Consider the following 16,019-nt stretch of genomic DNA (forward strand, 5'->3'; position numbering starts at 1 on the left):
TTGGCCCGACATACCCATTCCTGGGCAGGGTGATGCTTATGTTTTGAAGCCTCCTCCTTGTTTTGGGGCTCCAAGGTGCGCGACACAGCTGCCCAGCTAGCTGCAGGGCATGCGCTTCAGGTTGTCACTTATCTGGTGAAGCCATCACAGCACCTCCCTTTTGGAAGGAGAAGTGGTGGGAAGCAAAACATATGCCTCACCTGTAATATGTGGTCTGGTATGGCTGTTCTGTTATTCAGTCTGGCTGACTTTCACCCTGCCAGGACTGAGTAAAAGAGCCCTTTGAAATAGGTAGGTGCTTTTATTCCCACCTTACAGACCTGGAAGATAAAGCATGGAGAGGGTCAGTGGCTTTCTAGGATATTGGGAGTCCATGGGAGAGTTGGGAAATTTGATAGGACTTAACACTTCCCAGTCACAGATCCTAAGTATTTAACTGAGCTCCCTGCTATTATAAATTTTAATGCAGCTCAGTGGCAAACTTGGAATTGGCAGAACCCTCTGTACAAACAGAAATGCTAATGCCACCACTGTCACCACTAGTAATAATAATCACCATCCCCATTTTACCTATTGTTCATGGGTAATATTTTTCTGACATTATCCAATAAAAGTAAAAACAACGAGACAGCCCTCAGTAGGCAGAAATCAGCAGTTTCCTTTTCTTCAATTTATATCAACTGTAGATGTGAGATGAGTAAAAAAGGAAGAACTTTCCCAAAATGTATATGCATGGAGAAGGTGTACTAAAGAAAGTTAAAATAGACCGATTCTCTTGAATAGTTTGGTTTGATCTTTGGTTTCTGCTTGTAGGTTGTGTTCATGGTCACGACCCTTGCATGAATGGTGGAGAATGTAAAATGCTTACCTTCAGTGGGAAAACAGTATGTGATTGCAAAGGAAATTATGCAGGAAAGTATTGCAATATTGGTAAGTATAACAACCCACCGGTAGGCAGAGAATTTGGAGTTTTCATCTGGGTGTGAAGCTGGTGGTTTTTTGCCTCTTTGTTGTTTTCTGCCTTTGCAGACATCTCTTGTAATAACTGAAGAGTTACACAGAACAAGTGTTTAATGTATTCCTCCAGTATAGAACATAACACACTCTTCACCACCGAGACCCTGATTCTAAAAATATGTGTTCACGTCCTTAAGTCTATGGAAAATTAAGCACAGAAATTTTAATCCAATTACTCATGCCCATAGAAAGAGCTCATGCTTCCACTTGGCAGGATGAGTCGCAGGGTTGTACACTGGTGCAAATGCTTCCCCACACATCCATACATCTTACGCTCTCCCCTCATAAAGTAGCGATTTCTGCTCTGACAAAATCTAGCAGCTGGCTGTATTTGGTAGCACTAGATTATTGTAGGAAGTAGACAAAGATAAAACGCACCCCCTTTGTTTGGATTACCTTGTACTTCAAATTAATAGCACATTTAGCCCAGTCCATCTTACCTAATAATCCTTACTTGCACTGGTGGGTCAGGGCAGAGAAATCCGCATTTTGGTGTCTACGTGTTAGTTCTGTGTTTTTTCCTATTAGATGCTACATAGTTTTTGATATAATTTTCTTCCAGAAGATTTAACATTTTTCACTGCAGGGCTTAAATCTGCTTGTAAAGCTTACCTGCCTGCTAAATCCCCAAGTTATATCAGTGGCTACCTTTCAAATACAGCAGGTTTGAGGCATAAATTATAACAGACCTTCAGCCATACCAGCCTGTGATCCCATCGACTCACTGGCTATGTTTTTCTGAGTACATAAATCCCAGGGCTCATCAAAACTGAAGACAAGATTCCTGGTAGCTACGGTGGGCACCTAGTTGGTCAGAATGGCTGGTGGGGTAAAAAACCATGGTGATGAACACTGGAAATTGCTATCTGGTATTCTTTTTTTTTTTTTTGCAATTCTAGTGGTTAACAAATGGTGTAGCCATCTATTCAATCTGGGGGAAAAAAAACCAAACCCAAACATTTGAGAGACCAGCAGTACAGCTGGAATAACAAATAGCAGGAGTGACGGCAAATTGAATGGCGTATGAACTGGTCCTGAACCTTCACTCATCAGGTACCCAATAAATCATGCAAAATGGGCCTATGACTCTTTTAAATTCCTGCTAAGGAGCAATATTGTAGCTCTGGGTTGTTGTTTTTTTTTTTTTGTCCTTTAGCTGCCCTAGTGAGATTTATCACAGGTTTTGCGAATGCTGCTGCGATGATTTGGGCAAGGGGCTGCATGTGCACGGCACACGTGCGACCTGGTGTCCCGGGGAGGACTGCTTGTCTTCAAATAAAACTGCTTTTCAGATTCCTGCTTCGTTATCTGCTTCCCCTGCCCAACGCTGTGCATAAACATCCACCCAGCCTGGATTATAAATATCAGGATGACAGTGTTATAGCTGTGATACTGGTTTCTGTCTGACTAGCTTAGAACAAGAAATAAGCAGGTGCTCTTTGATTACTTGAAAATAATAAAGCAAACATTTGGTTTGCTAAACAAATGGCTTTAGATGCTTACAATCCATCTGCGTTCGGTTGCCTGACACCCCCACACAAAACGGGAACCGAATGACTGTGTTTATGTGTCAGGACCTTGCAAACAAGTTTAAATATAATAAAAAAAAAAAACCTCTTTGCCAGGATTTAGTCATTCTAAATTAATGCAAATAAATTAGTGCTGGGGTCTATATATCTGGTAGTACCATCACATGAGGGCAATGGCATGCTGGTGAAAGCACCGGCAGCTTGTGTTATCAGAGCACAACTGATTTTTAAATATATGTTGGATTAATTTTTTCTCTTCAAGCCTTCAATTTGATGCTGTGAGCACAGCTGGATTTTTTTCTTTGTTTTCCTTTTTACTGTCTTGTATAGTTTCGCTTGTCTAACAGGACTGAATTGTGAGGTTACGCTTTAGTCTGAATAGCTTATGGTTATAATGCTTGATTCAGAGAAAGTTACAGTGTGTGCAAAATTTACTTTATTCTAAATTATTGGGGCAACCTTAAACCCAAGTTGTGATGCAAAAATGTCATTTTTTTAAAAAAGAAAGCAATCAATTTAAAAAACAGTAAGTACCCCAAAATGTTATTGAGCTGTGATGTGTTTGAGGTCTCTCTGATGTCCTCTGCCCTTGACTTCTACAAAGCATAATCAGCCTTCATATGTTTCTAATGGAAAACCAGCTAATTTATCTTGATGTTACACTCACAAATATTAATAAATGAAGTCAGATCGCAAGACTAAGTACTACTGTGACTCAAGCACTGGCAAAGTAGAGGATGAGTGAGGAGTCATGTAAGTAGCAGGAAATTACTGAGAAATACTTCTCCTGGTTGAGGATTTTTGTAGCAGGAGGCTGGATAATCATATTTGAGAGACCTTTGCCTGTTTTACATGGATTTGTCTGAACAACTCCTTTATGCTTTTGCCTTTCACAACATGCCGTGTCAAGAAGTTCCAGAATTTAAATAGATTTGATGAGAAACATTCTTTTCTATTGTTAGCTTAAAACCTACTGCCTGGTAATTTCATTTCCCCCCCTTTGAACAGTGAGTAACAGAATAATCATAACTTTTGTGGTTTTACAGATACCTATTTATCTGTCCATTAGTTGTTTCTATTTTTGGACTATGAGGTCCCTGTCAGTACTCAAAAATCATCTTTTCACTGATCTTAAAATTCTCTTGCAAACAATCATTATATATATGTGTATATATATTGCCAAGCCATTATCATAATGGCCATGCAGCTACTGGCAAATGATGAGCTGACTTAAAAAAAATAATAGGGGAGGTGATAAATGTAACATAGGAGATATCTATAACAAAGGAGATAGATATACAAAAGACAGTTTCTAATATAGATTTCTATTCTTTGTGGGAATATATTATTTTCTAGCCCTTAAAGAAGAAACCTTCAGTACTAAAGAAAGAACGGCCATTTAAAAAAATGTTCTAGCACAGTTTATATGCATAAGATTTCGGTGAAGTTTAATTTCAAGGGAAATTAGATACATCACCAACAAATCCCTCCCTAAACAGATGTTGTTTAAAATTGTTGAAGGATCCATTTTTAATTCAGTTTAATTCATAATAATTGCCCTTAAATATTCACTTATTTTCAGAAATAAGGATTCTGTATTAAGAGTAGCTGCATTCGCTTTGGAGACAGAGTTCGTGCTGAGAGCGGTCTGAATCTAGGCTTTAGTTGAAGATTGAGAATTAATTATCCAACCATGAGTAGCAATAGTTGTCTTATTGTACAGATAAAGCTACAAAAAAGGCCCAGACCCAGCCACTTTGGCAGTGATAAATGTGGGGAAAGAAGTGAAACCTGAGAGGGATGTGAGCACGGTATTTTATTTCTGGCCCAAGTTGGTATAGAGAGGGGAGAGAGAATTTTTTGGGACATATTTAACGTCGAAAATATTTAGCTTCATTGGAGGTGATAGCTTATGACAAAAAGTTATAAACATGTAATTGTAAAATTACTTTGACATTTTATGTTTCTTTGACCTGATAGGAGCCATGGTAGGGATGTTGGGTGCATACAGAGGGACACATAGCTAAAGAAAGAGGAGGAGCTATCTGGCCAGAGGACAGATAATTCATTATAATAAGCATTTATGCAGATGTTAAAGGGAGTTGGAGGATGAAAGAAGGAGATGTAGAATTTTTTTTTAAGGGATTGGTGCCTTTAGGTTTCTGTGGTTGAAACCCCACCGTTATATTCACACTGTCGGCCTTAGTTGTTATGCAAGTGGAAACTAATACATATTTTGCCCCATTTCCTTCTCCTTACGATTGCTTTGGTACTGCTTTTGGGTGTCGGTTGTAAATTGGGGGGTCTCATTTGTATTTTTAGGTTTATTCTTGATTTATTGGAGGGTATGTTAGTGGGGTATCTTTATTCTGTTTAATCAGTTTCCAAGCCTTTTCCTGAAGCATTTAGTCTCTATAGGTGGCTTTGCTGTGTTACTGTTGATCAGAGGAATAGCTGGTAGTCATACGTGGATAACTGAGGTGGGGTTTAACAGTATATATTTCAACGGTTTGTCAGCTTTCAGCTGGATTTTTAGGGTCTAGAACTATCTTAGCTGTTGGGTGGTACCTTGTTCTTGGTGGCTAGCTGGGGTTTATTTCGGGCCTGTTTGCTGTATTAGGCCTCAGCAACAGTTCAGGGTGTGCTCTTGAGGAGCTATTTGTGAAAATAAGGTAGCCATGCAATAAAGTAAATAGGTGGGATGGATGAGTTGTGGCAGATTTTGGTGCTTTTCATGATTAAACTAATAATGAGGTAGAAAGCAGCACATGGAAAGCCTGTTTGGATTTGTGTCACTGTGGTTGCGGGTTATAGTAGGTGGTGGGTTTGAGAGTATTGGGAGGACTGCACAGAGGATTACATGTCTTGAGTTTCCTTTGGATTAAGGCTTAAGTAGCAATAATGTTTTTGCTAGTATTTTGATCATGATGAAGTATGAAGTTGTTAAGTTGTTGAAGGTATTTTTGAAAACTCTTTATGTTATCTAGTGTTTTGTTTGGTTTTTTTTCCTAGTTAGGCTATGGGTAATGGAATTAGAGGGGTACCATAGCTTTAAAGAAAGTATGAGTTGGAATGCTAATTGCAGAAGGCTTATGGTTATATAAGGAGCTGTGTTGTTGTATGTCAGAAGTAGGTTGAAGACTTTTAGAAAAGGAAGATGACAGAATAGCTGAATATATAATTACATACAGGAAAAAAACCTCTTGGCCACATCTTTGGGGGTTAAACTGGGGGAGTTTGAGGTAATAAAAGAAGTAAAAAGACAGCAAACCCACGTTTTCACTGGTTGTTTTACTGAAATGCTGTTTGCAGTTTTCTACTAAGGTAGAAACTAACTTTCTAAAAAGGTACTTTAGTAAAGGAAATTCAGCTCTGGACGCTGGAGGGAAACTTTTAAATCTTTTTCTTCTGAAGAAGACAGTGAGAAGAAGATAGAGTCTTAACTTTTTGGTTTATGTTTACTGATGTTATTTATAATCCACTAGAATGGTTTTGGATTAGTGGTTAATTTTTTATTTTCCAGGATCCCAAGGGGGAAAAAAAGAAATGGGGTTAAGGATAATAACAAGGTCAGTTGGATGACAATGATAAGTGAATATTCAACCAGTGAGTCCCTCACTGAGTTTGAGTAAGTAGGTCTGCTACTAAGAGTTGAAGAGAATTTGTAAGTGGGGCTGAGACACTGCTTGTTGCTTGCATGTATGGAGCATTGGGATTAGTAATAAAACTAGGATGAAAAGGAATAAGGTTAGTATTCCTCCATGGTTATGGAAGAATGGATGGAATAGCAGATAGAAAAGCATCATTATGGTTTGATATCGCTTGGAGAGGTGATTATGCTTTTTGCAAGGGTAAACTTTTATGGTTCCCCTGGGAGGTTGCATGAGGGTAGGGAAAGGGTTAGTAAGGCAAGGATAATGAAGAAAAAGCCTAGGGCACCATTGCAGAAATAGTAATGGTGGGTTGGATTTTTATCAGATTTTTAATTATTTCAAAATAATTCAAATAATGCTGGTGTTACATGAAGAAAAACTATGTCTATTAGACTACTGCCTGCAATGATACATGGTAGGAGGGATTGGAAGATGAAAAAGTGAGTGAGTGTGGCATTATCAACTAAGAACACACCTCTGGAGAGGGTCCAGAGGAGGGCCGTAGCGATGATCAAAGGACATGGAAGCCTGCTGTATGAGGACAGGCTAAGAGAATTTGCTTTATTCAGCCTTGAGAAAAGAAGGCTTAGGGGAGATCTTATCACCATATTCCAGTATTTAAAGAATGGCTACAAAGAAGATGGTTGTTCTTTTTTTACAAGGAGTCACGTGGAAAAGATGAGGGGTAATGGGTACAAGTTACTGCGGGTGAGATGCTGACTGGACACAAGAGGAAAAGTTTTCACGCTGAGAACAATCAGCCATTGGAATAATCTCCCCAGGGAAGCAGTGGATTCCCCATGATTTGACACTTTTAAGATTCAGCTGGACAGGGTGCTGGGCCCTCTTGTCTAGACTGTGCTTTTGCCGGGACAGGTGGGACCAGATGATCCCCGTGGTCCCTTCCAACCTGGTATTCTATGAGGCTATGATTCTATGATTCTCTGATTCGTTGCACTAAGGTAGTGCCAATATAGGGAATGATGAACAGGAGACTAGCCATAGCTATGGCTTTGCAAATAATAATTATGAGGTGCCATTTATGGGGGTGATAGATGAGAGCAATAATAGAGAGTCTACTCTGATCTCCCAGGTTTCTTTATAGAGTTAGAAATCATAATAAAGATATAAAGAAAAACACAAATGAAGAAGGGAGTGCCATTTGCATGGAGGTTATGGATTAGTCATTTACATTTGGCATCTTGGCAAATGTGAGCTAGAAAGCAGAAAGCTAATGAACTACACTCTTAGCAGTATAGTGTATAGTAAGGATTAACTCTGTAAGGATTGAGTGATAAGGAAAACAAGGAATAGGTAAGCATTTCTCCAGTCAGAGGTAGGAGTATGTTGGAGATCAACAGAGGACTTCTTTATTTTTACAAAGAAATGCTTTTTCCAGATGTTGGTGGGCACTAAAGTTTCTGTGGTGCCTTCTGTGTTCCTACAGTGGTGCCTTTTTAGATGACGAGTCTTTGTTGTAATCCTAGTATAAACTAATATGATTAATATTAGCAGCTGCTAATATGAAGCAGTTGCTTAATCCTTACTCTTATGAGAGAGTGCCTGACTTGGCAGCAGTGTTAGTTATTGAGTGCTGGTTAATTCAAAGCCATAAAGGTGTTTTTAATCCTTTTTTTTTTTTTATTTGAGACATGACAGTGGTATCAGTTAACTATGTTTTATAGAGGGCACATCTTCTCTTGAAATGTGAGAGGACTGACATCTCATAATCCATGCAATCTGTTTTGCTGTGTAATTGTCAGTTAGGAAGGTGGTTGAAGGGAAAATGCAGTAGACATGGTACAGCAGCTCACAGGCTTTCAGCTCATCCCTTGGATTAGTGCAGAAATCTCCATTGCATTGTTTGTCTCTCCCATTCCCTGCTTTCTCCCACCAGCCCACACTGGGTGCTTCAGGTGCTCCAGAGATGCCCCCCCCCCCCCCCTCGTCCCCCCCGTCCTGTCCCGTCCCCCCGTCCCCCTGTCCCCCCTTCTCAATACTGGCTCTCTACAGAGCAACCACTCATCCACTGACCATCATTGATTGCTAGGCAGTCGGTCTCTTTTCCTGTCCAGAGACTTATCTTGGGTCAAACTCTTAACACATAAGGACCTACCCGTATACTCAAAAGAACGAAAGCTTTCACTATGAGTTAGGCACTCAGATACTCTTGAAAACCCCGTAAGATAGTTCATGCAACAGGTTGTTTCCCTGTTACAGCACTGAGATTTGCTTGTTGATGCTGGGACGTCTTTCCTCTACCAACTGACAATCTATTTCCTAAATACATTGTTCCTTTTAGCTCTATGTACCTACCTATTTGATTGCATTTATGACTCTGTAAATCATAAATGTTGTGCTAGATTTTAAGATTATTGATAGAAAACTGAAATGGAAAAAGAGCCAGTTCTTCCTGTTGTCTAGGATATTAATTTTCTAAGCTATAAGAAAATACTAGTAGAGTTTATAGATTTCTGGATTTAAACCTTTATATGAAAGAATTGAACTTACTCAGAAGGTAGATTTGTGCCTTAACTTTTATAAGAAACGCAAACCTCTTCAGTTTTAGCTCAGCTGATGTAAGATTTGCAAGTGCAAAGGTACAAAAACACTTTGAAGAAGAAATACAAAATATATGAATAAGTCTAGCTTCAGTGAATGAAGTGTGCTTTCCTTATGTTAAGATGAAACTTAAAGAGATTTTTTGTTTTCCCAGTCCTAAATCCATCCTTTTTTTACCTGGTAAATTTCTATTAGATTTAAGTCATTATGAAAAGGTGCCAATTTTCCCACCTTTTTGCCTAGTTTATGGCTCAGACAGATTGTTTGTGTGTTTCATAATCAGGCTACAGTTTCAACAAGGATTTATTTCAGTGTTAAGTGCTGTCAGTCCGGAGGTTTTAATGCTATTCAACAAACCAGAAAGCAGCACAACTATTTGAATTAATTATTTGTTATTAATTAGTTACATGCATTATCTGCTGCTCTATGAAATCATAAACCCAAACAGAAATATTGATATCTAGGTAAATATTATAAATATATGACTGAATTATATAGGAATATATATGTTATATATGTTCATTAATCTGCAAACTCTGAAAGCTACAGTGCGTGCTGCTGTTCTCACTTTCACAGACAGGTATTAGTGCATGAAAATGCGAAGCAATTTGCTTCAAGACAGGAACAATCCAGTCCTGGGGCTGCTGTGATGCAGTCTCCTGCCCTGTCCCTATGCATTAGACTTTGTGTTCTCATCATTAAAGAGTGGAAAAGATGGCAACTGCTTTCTTCAGTGCATCCGCTGTTCACTTGGCCACCTGCCTAGATATTTGCAGGGTTTTTCAGTGGTACAGGGAGGGAGAGTTTGTTCTGAAGGTAAACCAAATTTTCCTTTGGAAGGATGATGCAGTGGCGCTAGGTTAATGTGAATGTCCTTCAAAGCTCTCTGTGTGGTGTTCGTTTCGTTTTGCGCAGCCTTACTGCTTTCAGAATACCTGAGGGGTTTTCAGTGCTTTATCCAATGAAGTGTGATGCCTGTAAAAGCAATCTCTACGAACACTGGAGATTCCTTTCTGTCACACATTTATTGCCAGCTCAGACTAGTGGTTAGCTGCCCCTGCAGCGGGGGAAGCGCAGCTCCCTGAAATCAGACTTTCACGCCTTTCATCTCTGAGGGGATCTCACGACTACCCAGGAAAGGAGATCAGGGAACTTCCAGGTGAATCAAGAAAAGATGGACCCTTCTGCAGGTTTCCAACGAGCCTGAGCTCATGTAGGAAGGAAACTTGACTTATACCCTTGTAAAAGATGCCTTGGAGAGCAACACATCCTGCAATGCTGAGGCAGTGTAAGCAATAAGCTTATGCAGAGGCATACGGTTTCATTGTTCATTGCCGCTCATCGTCATTCTTAATAGATGGAACAGGATCAGATGGAAATATAAATTGACAGAGGTCTTAGAAAGGCTTCAGAGAGACATGAATGCCCTGCCGAGCAAACCAGCTGCTATCTAGTGAGTGCCAAAGTGCTTGCTCTGACCAGTGCAGGGGATGTAGGGCAGGCACTCAAGCCTTTGGCTCTGGAGCTTCCTGAGGTACTGCGACAGGAGTGGACATGTGCTCCAGCGAAGCTCTGGACAGAGGATATTCTCCTCATTCCACCCGGGTTTTGCTTTAGTCTATGTTTTTCTAAAGAACACTCCCATCTGGATAACACGGGAGATGACCTCTTGTAAAGGCAATTGTAAGCAGAGAGGGGACTTCTGTCCTCTTCTCTTCTCTTCTCTTCTCTTCTCTTCTCTTCTCTTCTCTTCTCTTCTCTTCTCTTCTCTTCTCTTCTCTTCTCTTCTCTTCTCTTCTCTTCTCTTCTCTTCTCTTCTCTTCTCTTCTCTTCTCTTCTCTTCTCTTCTCTTCTCTTCTCTTCTCTTCTCTTCTCTCCTCTCCTCTCCTCTCCTCTCCTCTCCTCTCCTCTCCTCTCCTCTCCTCTCCTCTCCTCTCCTCTCCTCTCCTCTCCTCTCCTCTCCTCTCCTCTCCTCTCCTCTCCTCTCCCTTCCTGCCGCCAGCTTATAAAGAAATTCATCTAACATTAATAAAAGCATTACAGGTTGGTCAGGGATAAAACAAAGCATTACTGAATGAAAGGGTTACTTAAAATTATCCTGTCTGAGGATTAAGACCATCAGGGGCAAAATGTTTTTTTGTTAACAGAATGAAACAGCTTATGCATATCTGGAAGGAAAATACAGTCGAAGTTCAAAAACATTAGAAAATTGTTGGTAAGATGTTCTGGGGAAAAGAAAATCTGAAAGATACATTGTTTTCTATACAAAGACTTCCAAAAGAAGCTCATAAAAATGTTCAGGTGTGTAACTACAGAACCTGAAACAAGATCTGCTGACAAAAAGTATTGTGAAAAGTTTTCAGGAAGTTAGCATTTAGAACTGGTCGAACAACTTCTATTTCAGGTTGCTTTTAATTTCAAGACCTCAAACTGCTTTTTACTGAAAAATTAGAAGGCAAAGAATTGCGGTGTATGACATGCTGATAAAATATCCTAACACAACCAGAATGGTTTATATGAGCTATTTCAACCTCTCGGATTTTAAAAATAAATCATAACAGGAAATTATTTCCAGCTTTAAATTTTAATATTTTTTTTTCTGAAAAGAAACGAATGGTGGTGATAGTGGCGTAGGGCTGCCGAGTAACTTGAATCTGCATTTACATCCAAACTTTGATCATCTGAAAGTTTAAGCCATTTCTACTCTAACATAGTGATTGACAGTACCGCAGGGAAGTGAATGAACAAGAAATAAAAATATATATATTATGTCCTCCATTACTTTCCTCCACGTAAGAAAATAAATATGCTACAGAGTTATGAGAAATTGCAGAAGCTATAAAGAATTGAGAACGAACGATTGCCAGTCAGAGAATTCCATTAAGAAATGCTGAAAGCAGACCACCTACACACCTTTTCTAACAGAGGGAAAAAGATTTTTCAGTGCCGCAACAGTTCAAAAACGAGTATTAGAAGCAAAGGATATGCACAACTGCAATAGTCTCAGAGATTTTTTTGAAAACTGTTTGTCTTGAGTTATAGGTGATAAAATGCATTAGGTTTTGCGTATGGCCTTAGATACATAATGAGCTGTGAGGTGGGTACTGGGGTGCTACTGCAAGCCAGTCAAATAAAGCTTGCTGGAGTAGAGAATAGATCGATGGAAAGCCACTAATGAAACAACTGGGTTAACCTAGATGCTTCTCCACAAGATACGAGATTAAGTCATTTTACTCCTGTGCCCAAAAAGCTCCTCATAAAACAAAAAGAAACAAAAAACTGGCTGAGAGAAATTACTGTTCCTCTCAACAAGTGCTACATGTAATCCAAACTTCTCAGTTACAGGAGAAGAACATGAGGGATGATTCAGAAAGAGGCCAAATTCTTCCAGTTACAATCTTCTAGCAATGACTGGCAGACCTGATGAAACAGAGATGCATGGGATTTTAAGCCTGACAAGGATGAGCACAACTTGTAAACACCATCTGCAAGGTGTCCAAACCATTGGTATTGCAGAATGTGTCCCTGGTTCTGCACTGAAACAGAATCTCTTGTTTCATCCTCATAAAAGTAGTCAACTTTAAATCACTTCTGAATGTAATAAATACAGCACAAATAAAAACAGCACCTGGCACTTCCCTGGATAAATGAAAGATTTCAGCATACAGCGTGATGGTGGTACTTTCATGACACTGTTTCAGACAAACAAAACAGTGTAACTTGCAACTTGCCCAGAAAATAAATGGCAGGGTTGCCAAGAAATGGTTACTATTGCTGGCAACACAAATAATAGACAAATTATTTTCTGTGAGCTCCTAGATTATGGTTGTTAAAATCTGGGTTTGATTTAATATTGTATTCATAGTTACTGAAATAAAGGGAATTGGATGCAGGGGGGGAGTGGGAGAAAATGTTGTTTTATCATCTCGGAATTGTCTGCCGGGCCAAGCTAGGAAACAAATTTTGCTAAGTATTTGTATGCTAACTCATACTGAAGTTCTTGTACCAAATGTTTTGACCTTCAGCTCCCAAATTTATGCCATATGCTTGCTTGCGGTTTTGAGGTTTGTTGCTACACTGACGACTTGGAAGGATAATTGACATCAGCAGTTCATTGCTGCGATTCACTATTTCAGTGCTGGTTATACCCCCCGGTTCATGTGTCACCTTGTTCTGTCAAAATAAACAGATCTTTGGCAATAGCTGTCCACACTGGGTGGTGTGATAGATCATCCTCACAGTGTGTTTTTCAACAGTAAAGGAATATCATGATGTTATATATTTAAGTATGTTTATAAGTTTAGAAGAAGATTCCACTAGTCGTGCAGATGTCAAGGATAAGTCACTTTGACATGGCTGGGGTAAGAAATCCTCTGAGGCTTGGTCACAATTAATCCTCTTTGTACATTAGATGGTTTTGTGTTTCCTTTGGGATACTCTGAGCCATGTTTTGAGGTGTAGACTTTCTGCTCAGTGTAGCTATTTGTATACAAATGAATCCCCATATGTTTTTCAGCCATAATGCCAGTATGCGCTGTTGATCGATCTTGGCGGCTGAGTATACAGGTCATAGAATATGTATGTGTCGGACCAATCTGAAGAAAGAACCCATGTGCAGGTGACAAAGAAATGGGTTTTGAATAAAAAAATTCAATCTACTAGTCACGTTTTTGCCAAACTGATATGTTTGCAATATGCAGCTACATATATATAACATGCATGGGTGCAGTGTATATATATGGGTATGTATGAGGCCATAAAAAGAAGTATTTTCCAAAATCAGGCCTTTGAAGCACTTGCTGGCAGGGCAGGATTGTTGTCGCTACTTTACAACTCTATCATCTGAGCTGGTTGACTAAAGCTCCCTTTATTGTCAATGGAGATTTAGTCAAAGCAGTCAAGAGTGTATGGCAAGATTTATCTTGCCTTAAAAATGTCGCCTCAAACAGGCTGGATCACTTTGGTGCTAGAAATGCCTGTTTCTCTTAATTTACTAAAGAGGGAGCCTCCAGTGATGAGCTCAGTTGTGTCTGAAATTAGACAGAAGGAATCCCAGCCATATTGCTGACTTTGCTGCAGATTGCTGACTAAAATTTTCCATACGCAGTACAAATTTTAGGTCTAATTTTCTGCTGTGCTGCTGCCTGTTGAATAGTTATTTGTGCATGTGCAAAAGGACGCTAACTCACTACTAATTTTAAACAGAATTTTTAACTGCTTGGGTTCTTTTATTAAAAAAAAAAAATAAATAAAATCTTCATTTGGTGCATTCAGTTCCTGAGAAAGGTAAGAGGCGCTATAGAGAATCGGGCCCAGTGGCTGTCATTTGGGACCTCAGCTGTGAAGTAAGTATTTAACATGTACTTAGCACCGATTCCTGACCAGTGTTTTATGCTTTGCCAGTTCCTGGCCATCGGTGCTACGTTGGCAATGGCATGGAGTACAGAGGTACGGCAAAGACGACCGTTTCTGGACACAGCTGCTTGCCTTGGCATTCCGACTTGCTTTACGAAGAGCTTCATGTCGACAGCGTGGAGAAAGCAGTGCAGCTTGGCTTGGGGCCTTTCTCTTACTGCAGGTGAGAAAAGGTCCCTGTATTTGTAAATCAAGAGATGGATGTATTACAGAAGGGAGAAGGGCCAGGAATCTCAAAGCAGGTGTTATCCCTGTCTTGGAAATGCTAGGCTGTCTTTAGCAGCCTGACACAAGGGATGTAAGTGCATAGAAGACAAGATCTGGTAGACAAGACTAGATCAATAGCTCGGTCTGCCAAGCGAAGCTTAAACACAAAATAATGTGGGAAATTCCAGGTCATTTTTTTTTTTCTGTTTTTTTTTTTTTTTTTTCTAAATGAGACCTTAGTGACTCCATAAATGACTATCCAAGAAATGCACCAGCCAAATTAAAATGGTTAACTTTTGATTTCTAATTCTTAAATTGTGAAATACATAACAGTTTTTGAAAATATTTTCAAAAGTAAAAAGATATTTGAAAATGAAAAAGCAAAGCAATATACTTCAATAATGTTGACATGGAACATCGAATTTCTTTCCTGGATTTCTTCCCAAGCAAAATTATTGCAGAATAAGATTTCACAGTGTTTCAGTTTTGAGTGAACCACACATACAATAAACTACATTTCTGCTAAGGTTTTCTGTTCAGCTGTAATGAAGTTTGCGATATATAGGTTTGTGCTTTCTCCTCAGTCATTTTATGTTCCCCCCGTCTCTGAGGTTTTCATGAGATCAATGGATATACACAAACAAAGGAAATGTTTCCTTTTAGAGAGGATCCTGGAGATGAGTAAATGCTAGAAACGGCAAACTTCAGATGCTTCTTCATAAATTAATGGTTGATGTCTAGGGGTTTTTTTGTTTGTTTGTTTGTTTGTTTGTTTTTAATGGAAGTTAGACCAGTATTTCAGGAAGATCAGAACGTACTGCACTTCCTAATTTGTTTGGTGATAAAAAGCACGCATGCATGCTGAAAGTAGCTCCTCTTCTCTGTCTAACAAAAGCTAATAATAAACAGTTCCTACACCCTCCCTTAACCCAGATCAACTTAATTCCCAAGGCTTCGTCCTGATTCAAGCACTTAAGAATGAGATTTATGGTGTCCCAGCATGGCAATTTATTGGGCATGTATTTTATGCTTTGAAAAAACTTGATCCCTTCGAGTTGCATCATTTAAGCTCAATATTCACTTGCAGATTTGAAATGCAAAGAATAAAATGGTGTAGGAGCTGATGTGTTCGTGTTCTGTAAAGCTGAGAAAAAAGCTTTTCACTTTTTTGTCAGCTTGTTACAATTTCTGGGGATATCTCTCCTATACTATATAATCCTGCAGATATCTTCTTCTTCAAATAGTCTAATTTAGAAACGTTGGCGGAAGATGACTCAACCTGTGTTGCTTCTTCAGTTCGGAGAATTTGGAAGTGCTTTAATCTTTTTCTGAAGAGAAGTCAGATTAAAAAGAAAAAAATATTGAAGAACCTTACAATAATAGATAGTACTTCTGATAAATCCAACTGAAATTAGAATGACTGTTTACCTGGAGCTCTGAATTACCTTGTCTATTTTTCTTGGCCTACTGAAGATCTTTCTGGCTCTTCAAAGTTTCTGTATATTCGCAGAGGAGTAAACTGGGCAAATTTCTGGTTACTCATATAGCGTTGATAAAGACAATTAGGCTGTACCATGGAGAAATCCTAATGGAATGAAAACAAAACCTGTTTAACACCAAGGTAACAAAGGGCTAT

General features: G+C 39.2%; 1 protein-coding gene across 1 annotated transcript in view; it reads left to right on the forward strand.

Annotated features, from left to right (window-relative positions):
- Window positions 1-16,019, forward strand: part of HGFAC (HGF activator) — a gene marked incomplete at both ends in the record, with an annotated part of 43,200 nt that overhangs the window by 16,537 nt on the left and 10,644 nt on the right. Inside the window, 2 exons of the mRNA XM_082483139.1 lie at window positions 814-930; window positions 14,165-14,339. Coding sequence (XP_082339265.1) covers window positions 814-930; window positions 14,165-14,339 — 292 coding nt within the window. The remainder of the gene's footprint in view (window positions 1-813; window positions 931-14,164; window positions 14,340-16,019) is intronic.

Source organism: Vanellus vanellus (assembly GCF_965231255.1).
Source record: "Vanellus vanellus genome assembly, chromosome: 4".
In the NCBI taxonomy this organism is placed as follows: Eukaryota; Metazoa; Chordata; class Aves; order Charadriiformes; family Charadriidae; genus Vanellus; species Vanellus vanellus.